The sequence below is a fragment of the Heloderma suspectum genome, chromosome 15, assembly GCF_057233095.1.
Source record: "Heloderma suspectum isolate Gila_16-S chromosome 15, 16-S_ref, whole genome shotgun sequence".
Classification (NCBI taxonomy): domain Eukaryota; kingdom Metazoa; phylum Chordata; class Lepidosauria; order Squamata; family Helodermatidae; genus Heloderma; species Heloderma suspectum.
Genome location: NC_139472.1, coordinates 18,058,046 through 18,074,343, shown reverse-complemented (window position 1 = coordinate 18,074,343; position 16,298 = coordinate 18,058,046). Strand labels below are relative to the sequence as shown.

At 48.5% G+C, this 16,298-nt stretch overlaps 1 protein-coding gene across 3 annotated transcripts in view; it reads right to left on the bottom strand.

Annotated features, from left to right (window-relative positions):
• DNAJC16 (DnaJ heat shock protein family (Hsp40) member C16) overlaps window positions 1–16,298 on the bottom strand; it is a 45,612-nt gene that overhangs the window by 12,111 nt on the left and 17,203 nt on the right. For all 3 annotated transcript variants that reach the window (XM_084821887.1, XM_084821885.1, XM_084821886.1), the window contains exons 8-11: window positions 9,843–9,973; window positions 7,640–7,823; window positions 3,210–3,392; window positions 980–1,056 (exon numbers count right to left, since the gene is read on the bottom strand). In XM_084821887.1, the coding sequence (XP_084678013.1) occupies window positions 980–1,056; window positions 3,210–3,392; window positions 7,640–7,823; window positions 9,843–9,973 (575 nt within the window). The remainder of the gene's footprint in view (window positions 1–979; window positions 1,057–3,209; window positions 3,393–7,639; window positions 7,824–9,842; window positions 9,974–16,298) is intronic.

Here is a 16,298-nt window from a genome sequence, read left to right as displayed (position 1 = left end):
GGGTTGGGGCAGGGAAGGAGGGGCCGTGAGCCAGATGGGGACCTGCCGTGAGCCGCATCCAGCGCACAGGACCCCTGACATAAAGGGCCCATGTAGTCCAGCCTCAAGTTTCTCCCAGATGTGTCAAGGACTTCCACAAACAGGGCTTGAAGGCAACAATCCTACCCTGCTCATAGTCCCTCAGCACCTGGTACTCAGCCTTTGAATGCAAAGGTACCATTTTCCACTGATAATACCCACAGACAGACCTGTCCTCCATCATGTTTTTATTATGTTTTATCTCTATTTATATCCCGCCTCTGTGTTTCCACACACCCAAGTGGCTCACAACCTGTATGAAATAATATCGAGATAAAAATCACTTTCACAAAAAATAAAAATATGAAAAAACAATACCCTGCTAAAGGTTCAGGAAACAAAAAAGGGGATCACACCTTCCAGTGAGCTTTGCCCCAACCAAAACTGTTATGTTATTTATTTAAAATATTTCTTGGCCGCCTTTCAGGGCAGAAGCTCTCCCAAGGTGGCTTTGAGCAATAAAATACATAAAAACAATTAAAATATTAAAAGTGATAAAAGCATAACGGTAAAAACAACAAAAGCCAACAATAAAACCAGCAACAATGTTAACAGAGCCACTGTTCTCCCCACCTTAGGTTTTTTTTTTGCCCCAAATGCTTCTGATTCTGCAAATGTTTACATGTTGCATTGGGGGACATGTACATGGTAAATGTACAAAGTGATGGTAAATGTACAAAGATCCAGAACATAGAACTGGAAAAGAATGCTGGGATGCTTGGTTTCTCAAAGCAGAAACAGAGAGACCCTGACCCCAGTTTCTTGGCTTCCTCAACTCCAAACTGTCTTCAGTGGACATACTACCAGATTCCTAAATATTACAGACCTTTTCTGGTTCATATGCCCAAGGGGAAAAATACAAATGGAAGAAAGAGGGCTGCTGTTGATACAGGCTCCATACCAGTTGCTATGAAAGAGGCTGTCCCAGCAGTCTGAGATGTAGTCGGTGGCAGAATACATCCATCGAAGAAAGAAGATCTGCAATTGCATCCAAAGGGGTGGGGTGGGGAGGGGAGCGGGAGAGGGAGAGAGAGGGTGACTGCCACGAAGAAGCTTCAGCAAACAAGCTTTCCTCTCCAGGCTCTCAGCTGCAGAAAACACCTTTGTATACATGGCCTGGTGCTAGGGCACCCTTCCCCAACATGGTGCCATGCCGGCTGGGAATTATGGGAGTTGCAGTTCAACACATCTGGGGGGCACCAGGCTGGGGAAGGCTGCACTCGGGCTTAGCAGCCGCTCTCAATAAATTGGCTTGGGCAGAACCTAGAATGCTGGGCCCAGAGAGGGGAAACAAATAATCAAATCCCAGCTCTGCTCCGGATTCACCACATGCACTTGAGCCAGTCACTTACCTTTCACTTGCAGTCCCCCCCTCCCCATAAAACGAATTAAAGAAATGTTGCAAAGTATCCTGAAGAGTAAGCTACAAACAGGACCAGCACAGAAAGGGTGCAGAATTCAGCTGAGAATGTCTCCCTCCCTCATACACACACGATTCTAGATTCTAGAGTGCAAAGATATTCTTGAAAATGTGTGAGGGATAAAATGGGGAAAATCTCAGAAGACAGAAGGACTGCCAAATAAGATCTTGGGGGGTGGGGGTGGAGCAGCTTTGGTGGTCTGCACAGCTCCTTGCCCCTTCTCAGCATTAGAGGAGATTCCAAAGAAATCATGCAAATAGGCATGAGCAGAACTCTGCTTTTCTTAGGGCAAGATTTTGATTAAGCACAGAATATGCATGCAGCCTTGGCTACAACAACTAAATAAGGATGTGGCCATGTAGAGACTTCCTGTTCAGGGTTCTAGAGTCAGCCATGCTCTCTTCCAGATTATTCCATTCTATTCCCCCTACTTCCCTGGTTTTCCATTCCCCCATCCCCAGCACTCCGTACTCTGCGGTCAGTCTTCAATGGGCTGTTGTGGGTCTCTGTGCCCTCTTAGTTTGCTTCCCACTAAATATTTTGGTCTGTTCCTGCAAACATTGGGGTTTCCCCAAACCTGCTGATACCTGTGCCTCTTGTTTTGGCTTTATAGCTGCTGTAACTTATATAACAATAAGAATAACAATGCAGATTTCATCATAAAGGATATCCTAGAGGGAAACAAGGATACCAAACCCAATGCAATTTCAACCCAAATATTCCAAAATATCCAGAATGATTTAATCTGTAATGGCTACTGCCAGTGACAGAATCGAGGCTTCTGTGAATATGTTTCTATAGAAACCAAGGCAATACATGCTAGAACTCGGTTCCCCACCCACCAAATGGTGATTTGTTGGATGGATGGGGTGCATTCGAAGAAAAAGAACAATTGAAGCTGCAATCCTACACAAATTTTCTAGGAACGAAGGTTACAATCCTATTCACACTCAACTGGAGAGTACATGCCAGTGAAAACAGTGGGACTTACTTCCAAGTAATCATGCATAGACATGGGGCTGCAAGTCTCACTAAACTCAGTGAAACTTGCTTGTAAGTGGGGCTTTCAACTAATAAAGATTCTTTTCTTGGATTAAAACTCTGCCTCTGATTCATTGATTAAATGTAAATAAATCTGAGTTCTATCCAAAACATCGATATAGGTGCGTTTTTGAAGTACTGATGGATGTTCAAGGGAACGTCATGATTTAACAAGTTGTTAAAAAGAAAGGAACCCTAAGATGTTTTCCCCCATTTTATTCCCTCCTACAGAATCAAGATAGCCTCAAAAAATGTAGTAGTGTGCTTTGAACTCACAGACCCTCTGATTAAAACTGGACCATACTGATTAATGAACTACAGCTTCAGTTAAGATCTCTGACAATTAAACTGATTAATACCACAATCCTATGCATGTCTACACAGGAGTAAGTCAAAGGGGGCTTATGGCAGGGGAAAGTGTGTAGAGGACTGCAGCCCAAGGCTTGCAGAACTGCTTCTAACTAAGGGCCCAATCCTATGCATGTTTAGACAGAAAAAAAGTCCTACATTTCCCAGAGTTCCCCAGCCAGCTATTGAGCCCTAAATATACTTCAGAATGGGCTGCAAATCTCTTAACTCATCCAAAGATGCAGAATCCAGAAGTCATGGAGCCTATCTCCTAACCCCTCCGAACACACACACACATAAAATATCTTAGTAAATGCTTACAGGAGCAAGTTCATCGTTCAAGTCTGGCAGGATAGCATCCAAAGAGAGAAACCCCGGGTTTGTCCTCAGCTGATCCAAAAGATCCAGAAGGATGAAGTTGTCCTCTTTGCTGCCACTCCAGGGGTCTTCCAGGGCCTTGTAGACCACTCGGCCAGCATTGTTGCGCCTCTCCAAGATGACCACCTGGACAAGAGACAGAGGACCACGCCACATTTTGGTGGGGGAGGTTTCAAAGATCCACTGTACAGAAAACAGTTGCGGGCTTTTGAAAAGGGTGCTCCCAGCCAGACTGGGCATTGAAAGCCCATACTGAAGCATCAAGAAGTTTAGGGTCCAGAGCGTTGAGGTGCTCACGGCGCCCCATGCCTAGAACTCCAGGTGACAGGAATCCTGAGTCCAGACTTCTGAAACCTGGGGCCCTTCAGATATGTCAGATTACAACTCTCATCATGCCCAGCCAACATGGCTTGTAGTCTAACACACCTGGAGGTGCACCAGGCTGGGGAAGGCTTCCTGAGTCCCACGACACAGAGAAAGAAGTAGCCTCTTAGGCCTGTCGCAGCCTCCAGAGATCTCACTATGGTGGGGGCTACCTGGTTACATGCATCACCTGCAACTGGAGATTCATTGCCTCCCCCACCCAGCTCCTCTTTCTGAATCAGCAATGGCCAAATGGTGCCATGGACCAAACCAATCCCAATGCTGCACAGCCAGCACATCCCTTTCATGCTTCCAACCTGGCTGGCCTGTCACAAAATTAGAGGATGCTACAGAAACATCAGGGACATCTTCTTTATTATGCAACGAGTAATTACAGCACAGTGCCAAAGAAAGGGAGAATCACCTGGTTGCTCGGGCAATGCAGGAGACAGTTCTTTGTCTTCAACAGGAGGTTTGCTCTCTTCTCTGGTTTTTGTAGGGCTCCCCCCACCAAGAACAGATGAACCAGGAGGTTGTGGGGGGGGGGGGGAGCTTCCAGCCGGCAAACAAGGCTGCGCAATTACAACTTACATTTCAGCTTAACCCTAGTTTTTACATTTCAGTTTGAATTTCATCATTATTTTTCATCTTTTCTTGGAATTGCCACTGCCTACTGAAGAGAACCCCCTTCATGGATCACTGCCTTGTTGTGGCAAAGGGGCTTGCGTAACTCAGTGAAGCCATAAGCTATTCTGTGCAGGGCCACCCAAGATGGACAGGTCATGGCGGAGAGTTCTGACAAAATGTGGTCCACTGGAGAAGGAAATGGCAACCCACTCCAGTATTCTTGCCAAGAAAACCCCATGGAACATATCACAAGGATAAAAGATGTGACGCCAGAAGATGAGCCCCTCAGGTTGGAAGGTGTCCACTATACTAATGGGGAAGAGCAGAGGGAATTTCCAAGTAGCGCCAGAAAGAGTGAAGCAGCTGGGCCAAAGCCCAAAGGACACTCAGCTGTGGATGTGTCTGGTGGTGAAAAGAAAGTCCGATGCTGTAAAGAACAATATTGTTTAGGAACCTGGAATGTCAGATCAATGAATCAAGGTAAGCTGGAGGTGGTCAAACATGAGATGGCAAGATTGAACATCGACATCTTGGGAATCAGCAAACTAAAATGGACAGGCATGGGCGAATTTAATTCAGGTGTCCATCATATCTACTACTGTGGGCAAGAATCCCCTAGAAGAAATGGAGTAGCACTCATAGTCAACAAAAGGGTGGGAAAAGCAGTACTGGGGTACAATCTCAAAAACGATAGAATGATCTCAGTACGAATCCAAGGCAAACCATTCAACATCACAGTAATTCAAGTCTATGCCCCAACCACTGAGGCCGAAGAAGCTGAGGTTGATCGGTTCTATGAAGACCTACAACACCTTCTAGAACTAACACCAAAACAAGATGTCCTCTTCATCATAGGGGATTGGAATGCTAAAGTAGGATGTCAAGAAATCACCAGGATAACAGGCAAGCATGGCCTTGGTGTACAAAATGAAGCAGGACAAAGGCTAATAGCGTTTTGCCAAGAGAACATGCTGATCATAGCAAACACTCTTTTCCAACAGCACAAGAGGCGACTCTACACATGGACATCACCAGATGGTCAATATCGAAATCAGATTGATTATGTCCTTTGCAGCCAAAGATGGAGAAGCTCTATACAGTCAGTAAAAACAAGACCTGGAGCTGACTGTGGCTCAGATCATGAGCTTCTTGTTGCAAAATTTCGGCTTAAATTGAAGAACGTAGGGAAAACCACTAAACCATTCAGGTATGACCTCAATCATATCCCTTCTGAATATACAGTGGAGGTGAGGAATAGATTTCAGGGATTAGACCTGATAGACAGAGTGCCTGAGGAACTATGGACGGAAGTCCATAACATTGTTCAGGAGGCAGCAACTCAATCCATCCCCAAAAAAAAGAAATGCAAGAAAGCCAAGTGGCTGTCTGATGAGGCTTTACAAGTAGCTGAGGAAAGAAGGGAAGCGAAAAGCATGAGAGAAAGGGGAAGATATATCCAACTGAATGCACAGTTCCAGAGAATAGCAAGGAGAGACAAGAAGGCCTTCTTAAATGAACAATGCAAAGAAATCGAAGAAAACAATAGAATGGGAAAGACTAGAGATCTTTTCAAGAAAATCGGAGATCTCAAGGGAACATTTTGTGCAAAGACAGGCATGATAAAGGACAAAGAAGGCAGGGACCTAACAGAAGCAGATGAGATTAAGAAGAGGTGGAAAGAATACACAGAAGAACTATACAGGAAAGATCTGAATGTCCCTGATAGCCATGATAGTGCGGTCACTGAACTTGAGCCAGACATCCTAGAGAGTGAAGTCAAGTGGGCCTTAGCAAGCATTACTAACAACAAAGCTAGCGGAGATGACAGTATTCCAGCTGAGCTATTTAAGATCCTAAAAGATGATGCTGTTAAAGTGCTGCACTCAATATGCCAACAAATTTGGAACACTCAACAGTGGCCACAAGACTGGAAAAGGTCCGTTTACATTCCAATCCCAAAGAAGGGCAGTGCCAAAGAGAGTTCAAACTACCGTACAATTGCCCTCATTTCACATGCCAGCAAGGTGATGCTCAAAATCCTACAAGCTAGGCTTCAGCAGTATGTGAACCGAGAACTACCGGAAGTACAAGCTGGGTTTCGAAGAGGCAGAAGAACTAGAGATCAAATCACCAACATTCGCTGGATCATGGAGAAAGCAAGAGAACTCCAGAAAAGCATCTATTTCTGCTTCATTGACTACACTAAATCCTTTGATTGTGTGGATCAAAACAAACTGTGGCAAATTCTTAAAGAGATAGGAGTACCAGACCACCTTACCTGTCTCCTGAGAAACCTGTACGAGGGTCAAGAAGTAACAGTAAGAACCAGACATGGAACAACCGAGTGGTTCAAAATTGGGAAAGGAGTAAGACAAGGCTGCGTATTGTCACCCTGCTTATTTAACTTATATGCAGAGTACATCATGAGAAACGCCGGGTTGGATGAATCACAGATTGGAATTAAAATTGCCGGGAGAATTATCAACAACCTCTGATACGCAGACGATACCACCCTAATGGCAGAAAGCGAAGAGGATCTCAAGAGCCTCTTGTTGAGGGTGAAAGTGGAGAGTGCAAAAGCTGGTTTGAAACTCAACATTAAAAAACGAAGATCATGGCATCTGGCCCCATCACTTCCTGGCATATAGAAGGGGAAGAAATGGAAGCAGTGACAGATTTTACTTTCTTGGGCTCCAAGATCACCGCAGACGGTGACTGTAGCCATGAAATTGAAAGACGCTTGCTCTTGGGAGGAAAGCTATGGCACACCTGGACAGCATAGTAAGAAGCAGAGACATCACCTTGCCGACAAAGGTTCATATAATCAAAGCTATGGTTTTCCCAGTAGTAATGTATGGCTGTGAGAGCTGGACTATAAGGAAGGCTGAACGCCAAAGAATTGATGCTTTCGAATTGTGGTGCTGGAGAAGACTCTTATGAGTCCCCTGGACTGCAAGGAGGTCAGATCAGTCCATCCTAAAGGAAATCAACCCTGACTGCTGACTGGAAGGACAGATACTGAAGCTGAAGCTCAAATATTTTGGCCACCTAATGCGAAGAGAAAACTCCCTGGAAAAGACCCTGATACTGGGAAAGACTGAAGGCAAAAGGAGAAGGGGACAGCAGAGGATGAAATGGCTAGATAGCATCACTGATGCAATGAACATGAACTTGAGCACACTCCAGGAGAGCAGAGGACAGGAAGGCTTGGCGTGCTATGGTCCATGGGGTCACGAAGAGTCAGACACGACTTAACGACTGAACAACAACAACTGAAGAGACCAGATTTGCCACTACTTACAAATCTGGACAGAAAACAGATTTAAAAGTGAAATAAGAGCCAACGAAACTCAGCTGGGTTGGCAGACACACAGAACACTCACTGCTGACTTCCCCTGGAACTTTTCGTGATTCGTTAGAAAAGTGTGGCCAAACTCCCGCTGATAGTTGCTGTAGATGTGCACAAACCGCAGGGTGTCTTTTGTATTGGCCACGGCAAAGGCAAGAAAGGCTTCATAGCTGACGGTGTACTTATCTCCCTCGCCGGCAATCAAGACCACACAGTATCTAAAACACGACAAGGAAAGAAAATGATTGCTGTCTCAGAAAACCCAGAGGACTAGCTTCTCTGTTAGGATAACGCTGGAGGCAGGCATTCCCTGGGTGATGGAGATAGTTGCTGGGGATGGCTCAAAATACTCCCAAGTGACCGGGCTGGACCTGAACACTCTCCAGCCTGCATCAGAAGAATCTGGGCTCCAGCCTTATATGCTGACAGGGGAGATTTGTTTAGGGCAGGGGTGGGGCCCTCCAACTCCCACCAGTCCCAGACCAGCATGGCAAACAGCTGGGCATGCTGGGAGTTGTAGTCCAACACCATCTTGAGAGCCGCAGGTGCCCCACCATGCTTTACAGCAAGCTCTTGGTTTGGAAGATGACTGAGGAACTTCAGCCAGTGCAGGTGTCTTAAGGATCTGGAGAGACGGGAGCCTGTGTTCCTCTGGGTCCAAATTGGTTTTGACCTTTAACAATCTGGGAGCCACATATAGCCACCTCTCCCTATATCTGCCCCCATGCCAGCTGCCTCCTTCTGATCAGGGACAGTTTTGCATACTAAGCACCGAGAACTGAAGCTGCTAGAATCTAAGCAGGGCCTTTACAGAGATTGCCCCGGGGTGTGTGGCCCAATCGTTCCCCCTGAAGTCCCAGCTCTTTGCTTGCTTTTAGAAAGGCGTGCAAGCCACATCTCTCTTGGCTGGCCTTTGGACTGGCAGGCTGGATGCTTTCATGGTTATTCAACGGATACTGCTTTTATGATGTGTTTAACTACCAAAGCATTTTTACGTTGGTAAACTACTCCAAGCTGCAGAAAAGCATCCCAGAAATGCTTCAGGTAAATAAAAAGATGGGCTGGGGAGCTGCTGCAGGCACTGTTGCAGAGAAATGGCAGTATTTGCAAAGTGCCGTTCTCAGGGCCTGCATGTTACAGAGACGGTCTGGGCTCTGCTCATACCAGGGCACCATTTATGAAAGAAAGAGCTCCTATCTCTTGTTAAATTCATACCTAATGAAAGCAGAATTATCAAGTGGGACAGATTGCCAGAACATGGGCATTGGAGCGAAAGAGAAACAAGCAGGACATGACTTGTTCCTCACCCCACCCCTTCCCCTATGTAGCCTGCACAAATATTCCACTGCGCAACAGAAATACACGAAGCCTGTCAACTAAAAATGTGGATAGCTGCAGAGTTCTCTTTTTCTGATTGCAGGATTTTATAGCCCACTTAGCCTAGAATTCCGGCCCCTCTCTGCATCCCATTCTAAGCAAGGACTTAAAGCTGCCAAACACCACCACCGTGTTCCGGTAAATGCCCCTAAAGGTTTTCTTCAACTATCTCAGGTGGATTATGTCCCCATCACTAGAGGAGCAAACTAATTTGCCCTGGGATTGGAGAGCAGAAGGGAAGGGACCTAGGCCATGGACGGCTGAATCCTTCTTTCCCAGGAATAACAACAAGCCGAGGAGGAGGAAACCTGGCCCATCCATCGGCCAGGGAAGGAGAGGTTGCAGGGCGCTCGCTTCCCCCTCCCTGCCAGAAAGAACACTCAGCTCCAACAGGCGATTGCCCTGCTGGGACTGCAGAAGGAAGAGGGAACAGCACTCTGGCCCCATCCGTTGGCCAAGAAACAAGAGCCACCAATGGCTACTTGAGCAACATCACCAGCAAAGGGCGACCAGCCTGGCCTGAAGTGCATTTAAATGCCCACTGACAGCTCGCCACCTCATTCTGGCCTTGAAGTACTGATCTCCCGCTTCTTCCTTTCCCCTCCACTCCCCTTCCCTTGCGTGTCTTGCCTTTTTAGTTTGTAAGCCTGATGGCAGGACCTGCCTCTTTTTTATTGTTGACACGAGCCACTTTCGGAGACAATGATTGTCTGAAAAATGGGATAAAACTGCAGGAAATATATACATAAAATAATAAGGATTTGGTCATGATTAACCCCATAAGATCAAATGCTTCAGAACGAGAAGCCACACAAGCTGACTACATAACCAAGGAATTCTGTCACCACCGCGTGGCTTACTTGTGTTGCCTGTGAGACTTTTTTGTGGGACACAGCTCCTGGAAAAGCTTCTGGCTGGTGAGCCGGGATGCCATGAGGAACTTGTTCTGGGACAGGAAGTCATCAATAAGCTGTTTTTTCATGCCTCGGGCCTGGAGAAAGGAAAAATGAAAAAAAGAAATCAGACCATCAGTGGATTAAATAACTTTTCATTGATAAATCATATGGCTTTGAAATACATTTGCCAAATACCAAAACCTTGGAATTGTTGTAGGTCACAAGCTGAATATGAGCTGACAATGTGATGTGGCTGCAAAAAAAGGCAAATGCTATTTTGGGCTGCATTAATAAACGTCTAGCCTCCAAATCCCGGGAAGTACTAGTTCCCCTCTACTCAGCACTGGTTAGGCCTCATCTGGAGTACTGTGTCCAGTTCTGGGCACCGCACTTTAAGAAGGATGCAGACAAGCTGGAGAGGGTTCAGAGGAGGGCAACAAAGATGTTCAGGGGATGGGAAACAAAGCCCTACAAGGAGAGACTGAAAGGACTGGGCATGTTTAGCCTTGAGAAGAGAAGGCTGAGGGGAGATAGGATAGTGCTCTTCAAGTACCTGAAAGGTTGTCACAGAGAGGAAGGCCAGGATCTCTTCTTGATCACCCCAGAGTACAGAACACGGAAGAATGGGCTGAAGTTACAGGAAGCCAGATTCTGGCTGAACATCAAGAAAAACGTCCTGACCATTAGAGCAAAACAACAACGGAACCAACTACCTAGGGAGGTGGTGGGCTCTCCCACACTGGAGGCATTCAAGGTGAAGCTGGACAGCCACTTGTCAGGGATGCTCTGACCTGGATTCCTGCACTGAGCAGGGGGTTGGACACGATGGTCTTGTAGGCCCCTTCCAACCCTACAATTCTAGGATTCTATGTTCCTTTTTGAGATATTGAAAGAAGTGCACGATAAACTCACATTTTAATCACACAAAAGCTAGTGACACATCATTAGAAGGAAAAAAGTATTTAAAGGTGACCCCTCTCATTCTTCTTTTTGTCACAAATACACGAGAATCAAAATGCCCTCAGTAAATAAGCAAGTGTGCGCTTAACTTTGTTGTTGTTCAGTCGTTCAGTCGTGTCCGACTCTTCGTGACCCCATGGACCATAGCACGCCAGGCCTTCCTGTCCTGCGCTCTCTCCCGGAGCGTGCCAGAAGATGAGCCCCTCAGGTTGGAAGGTGTCCAATATGAGCCAGATTCTGCCGCTCCAGGCAGATGCACAGAGAAGACCTGTGCATCCCACCTCCCCACACTGGAGGCATTCAAGAGGAGGCTGGGCAGCCACCTGTCAGGGATGCTCTGACCTGGATTCCTGCACTGAGCAGGGGGTTGGACATGGTGGTCTTGTAGGCCCCTTCCAACCCTACGATTCTAGGATTCTACGATTCTATGAGGCTGGGCAGCCACCTGTCAGGGATGCTCTGACCTGGATTCCTGCACTGAGCAGGGGGTTGGACATGATGGTCTTGTAGGCCCCTTCCAACCCTACGATTCTAGGATTCTACGATTCTATGAGGCTGGGCAGCCACCTGTCAGGGATGCTCTGAGCAGGGGGTTGGACATGATGGTCTTGTAGGCCCCTTCCAACCCTACGATTCTAGGATTCTACGATTCTATGAGGCTGGGCAGCCACCTGTCAGGGATGCTCTGACCTGGATTCCTGCACTGAGCAGGGGGTTGGACATGATGGTCTTGTAGGCCCCTTCCAACCCTACGATTCTAGGATTCTAGGATTCTATGAGGCTGGGCAGCCACCTGTCAGGGATGCTCTGAGCAGGGGGTTGGACATGATGGTCTTGTAGGCCCCTTCCAACCCTACGATTCTAGGATTCTACGATTCTATGAGGCTGGGCAGCCACCTGTCAGGGATGCTCTGACCTGGATTCCTGCACTGAGCAGGGGGTTGGACATGATGGTCTTGTAGGCCCCTTCCAACCCTACGATTCTAGGATTCTACGATTCTATGAGGCTGGGCAGCCACCTGTCAGGGATGCTCTGACCTGGATTCCTGCACTGAGCAGGGGGTTGGACATGATGGTCTTGTAGGCCCCTTCCAACCCTACGATTCTAGGATTCTACGATTCTATGAGGCTGGGCAGCCACCTGTCAGGGATGCTCTGAGCAGGGGGTTGGACATGATGGTCTTGTAGGCCCCTTCCAACCCTACGATTCTAGGATTCTACGATTCTATGAGGCTGGGCAGCCACCTGTCAGGGATGCTCTGAGCAGGGGGTTGGACATGATGGTCTTGTAGGCCCCTTCCAACCCTACGATTCTAGGATTCTACGATTCTATGAGGCTGGGCAGCCACCTGTCAGGGATGCTCTGACCTGGATTCCTGCACTGAGCAGGGGGTTGGACTCGATGGTCTTGTAGGCCCCTTCCAACCCTACGATTCTAGGATTCTATGAGGCTGGGCAGCCACCTGTCAGGGATGCTCTGACCTGGATTCCTGCACTGAGCAGGGGGTTGGACATGATGGTCTTGTAGGCCCCTTCCAACCCTACGATTCTAGGATTCTAGGATTCTATGAGGCTGGGCAGCCATCTGTCAGGGATGCTCTGACCTGGATTCCTGCACTGAGCAGGGGGTTGGACATGATGGTCTTGTAGGCCCCTTCCAACCCTACGATTCTAGGATTCTACGATTCTATGAGGCTGGGCAGCCACCTGTCAGGGATGCTCTGACCTGGATTCCTGCACTGAGCAGGGGGTTGGACATGATGGTCTTGTAGGCCCCTTCCAACCCTACGATTCTAGGATTCTACGATTCTATGAGGCTGGGCAGCCACCTGTCAGGGATGCTCTGACCTGGATTCCTGCACTGAGCAGGGGGTTGGACATGGTGGTCTTGTAGGCCCCTTCCAACCCTACGATTCTAGGATTCTACGATTCTATGAGGCTGGGCAGCCACCTGTCAGGGATGCTCTGACCTGGATTCCTGCACCGAGCAGGGGGTTGGACATGATGGTCTTGTAGGCCCCTTCCAACCCTACGATTCTAGGATTCTACGATTCTATGAGGCTGGGCAGCCACCTGTCAGGGATGCTCTGACCTGGATTCCTGCACTGAGCAGGGGGTTGGACATGATGGTCTTGTAGGCCCCTTCCAACCCTACGATTCTAGGATTCTACGATTCTATGAGGCTGGGCAGCCACCTGTCAGGGATGCACTGAGCAGGGGGTTGGACATGATGGTCTTGTAGGCCCCTTCCAACCCTACGATTCTAGGATTCTACGATTCTATGAGGCTGGGCAGCCACCTGTCAGGGATGCTCTGACCTGGATTCCTGCACTGAGCAGGGGGTTGGACATGATGGTCTTGTAGGCCCCTTCCAACCCTACGATTCTAGGATTCTAGGATTCTATGAGGCTGGGCAGCCACCTGTCAGGGATGCTCTGACCTGGATTCCTGCACTGAGCAGGGGGTTGGACATGATGGTCTTGTAGGCCCCTTCCAACCCTACGATTCTAGGATTCTACGATTCTATGAGGCTGGGCAGCCACCTGTCAGGGATGCTCTGACCTGGATTCCTGCACTGAGCAGGGGGTTGGACTCGACGGTCTTGTAGGCCCCTTCCAACCCTACGATTCTAGGATTCTAGGATTCTATGAGGCTGGGCAGCCACCTGTCAGGGATGCTCTGACCTGGATTCCTGCACTGAGCAGGGGGTTGGACATGATGGTCTTGTAGGCCCCTTCCAACCCTACGATTCTAGGATTCTAGGATTCTATGAGGCTGGGCAGCCATCTGTCAGGGATGCTCTGACCTGGATTCCTGCACTGAGCAGGGGGTTGGACATGATGGTCTTGTAGGCCCCTTCCAACCCTATGATTCTAGGATTCTACGATTCTATGAGGCTGGGCAGCCACCTGTCAGGGATGCTCTGACCTGGATTCCTGCACTGAGCAGGGGGTTGGACATGATGGTCTTGTAGGCCCCTTCCAACCCTACGATTCTAGGATTCTATGAGGCTGGGCAGCCATCTGTCAGGGATGCTCTGACCTGGATTCCTGCACTGAGCAGGGGGTTGGACATGATGGTCTTGTAGGCCCCTTCCAACCCTACGATTCTAGGATTCTACGATTCTATGAGGCTGGGCAGCCACCTGTCAGGGATGCTCTGACCTGGATTCCTGCACTGAGCAGGGGGTTGGACATGATGGTCTTGTAGGCCCCTTCCAACCCTACGATTCTAGGATTCTACGATTCTATGAGGCTGGGCAGCCACCTGTCAGGGATGCTCTGACCTGGATTCCTGCACTGAGCAGGGGTTGGACATGATGGTCTTGTAGGCCCCTTCCAACCCTACGATTCTAGGATTCTACGATTCTATGAGGCTGGGCAGCCACCTGTCAGGGATGCTCTGACCTGGATTCCTGCACTGAGCAGGGGGTTGGACATGATGGTCTTGTAGGCCCCTTCCAACCCTACGATTCTAGGATTCTAGGATTCTATGAGGCTGGGCAGCCATCTGTCAGGGATGCTCTGACCTGGATTCCTGCACTGAGCAGGGGGTTGGACTCGACGGTCTTGTAGGCCCAACCCTACGATTCTATGATTCTAAGATGCTCCTTGTGCGCCCTGGGTAGCGGGGTGGTTGCACATACAAGGGGGAGTTGTGGGGCAGGGCATCTGTGGCAAGCCACACTGGGGACCTCCACAGGCTGCATGCCGCCTGCATGTTGCCCATCCCTGCACCAATCAATCATGTCAAAGTTTAGTTGATTAATCTACCGATTAAAGCTTGAGGTCCTGTTCCAAATCTAGAGCGTGAGAAGATTTGCTGGGAAGACAGCTAAACCACACAAAAAGAAACAAACACATGGAGACATACTGGCTTGGTTCAGACATCACGTGTAATGCAGCCATAGTTCAGCACTATGAGAATGGCCCTTCTGCTCACAGACTCCCTGCTACCTCTCTTCCTCTCAGGTACTCCACTGAAATTACTTACTTCTGCTTCAGCAAAACCATAGTCTGCCATTACATCCAAAGCAGACAACTACAGCTTGTGTTTGTCCTCCAAATTCCAATTGCCCCAAACAGCTGGAAGCTATTCTGGTTTGGAGGAATTCCCTCCGAAAACACTGACAAGGTGCCACCCCTTCCTTCCTCAGAAAGAAAGAAGCCCCCTGCCTTCAATTCCTCAGGCTTAACCCTGAAATAAAATGAATCCTAAGGAAGTGTAAATGCATATGGATTTCCGTTTATCTTTCCTTCCGCCTCCCCCACTCCCACTAATGGCAAATTCTGATGGTGAGTGACAACGGAATAGAGCCAAAACAGAGCCACTGAGAAATAAGAGGAACCTGAGGTTTTCAGAAGAAAAACATTTTGCCCTAAGGGGGCAACCCCCCCCCCCTCCAAAACAGCCCAATGAGGACTGAGTATGCTCAGTAGCCATGGAATGTTGAGTGTCAGTTGGAAAAGAAACATGAGAAAGTGGGAGGATGGGGGAGTGGAAGGACCCTGCTTCAGTCCTTTACAACTTACAATTTCCTGGAGGAGGGCATGGCTAGCCAGCTGAAAAAGCCTGAACCAGAAGCACGCCTGTTACAGGGTGACAATGGGCTGCAACATTTTGTTGCAGGTACCACCTGTTTAAATTAGGATTGCAAACTCTTTTTAAGGCAAAGCTCTGTCCTTTGCTTACATGGTTCTGTAACCTCCCATAGAAGCAATGATGCTATTATTGTAATTAGTAGTAGTAGTAGCAGTAGCAGCAGCAGCAATATAGTTAGATGGTCAGTGCTCAGGACCATGTAGCGACTGGGGCCAGCCCCTCTGCAGATGTGCCCCGAGAAGACACAGGAACTGATTCTGAGTGAGACGGGGAGGGGGAAGGCCTTGTCAAGGCACCAAGGTTGCGGGAGAAGGAGGCTGGTGAGAGTAACGGTGGCAGAGTGGAGGCAGCCCAGCTGCTGACTAATCACGGGAGGGCAGCCAGGCTGGTCCCCCTGAACCTGTGGGAATGCAGGCTCCTAATGAAGAGGAGGAGGGGGTAGGAATCAAGAAACCCAAGAGTTAGACATCAGATAAAGAGGGAGAGCAACGCAGGGTCATGAGGCATTCCAAGAGGCTTGAAGCCAGGGAGGCGACCCCATGGAAAGAACTCCTTGAGGGCAGAACTCAGTAGGGCCCCCACGTTCGGAAGGGGAGTCCATAGTAGCCAGTGGCAGTTCCACAGCAACTCTATTTCATGATGCTTTAACCCAGGTGACTGCCTGAAGTCTGCGGGATCCTGCATTATGCAAAGTCTCTTAGAAAAGCCTGTCTCGAATGGATGGATGAGGATACTGTCTGTAGCCTAAGGCAATGCCAGTTTGCTCATAGCTTGCATAATAAAAGTAACCGGCTGGAAAGAGGACACCTTGGCTGCAAAGGAAGCCATGGGCCGGGTGTCTGGCAGACTATCTGTGAA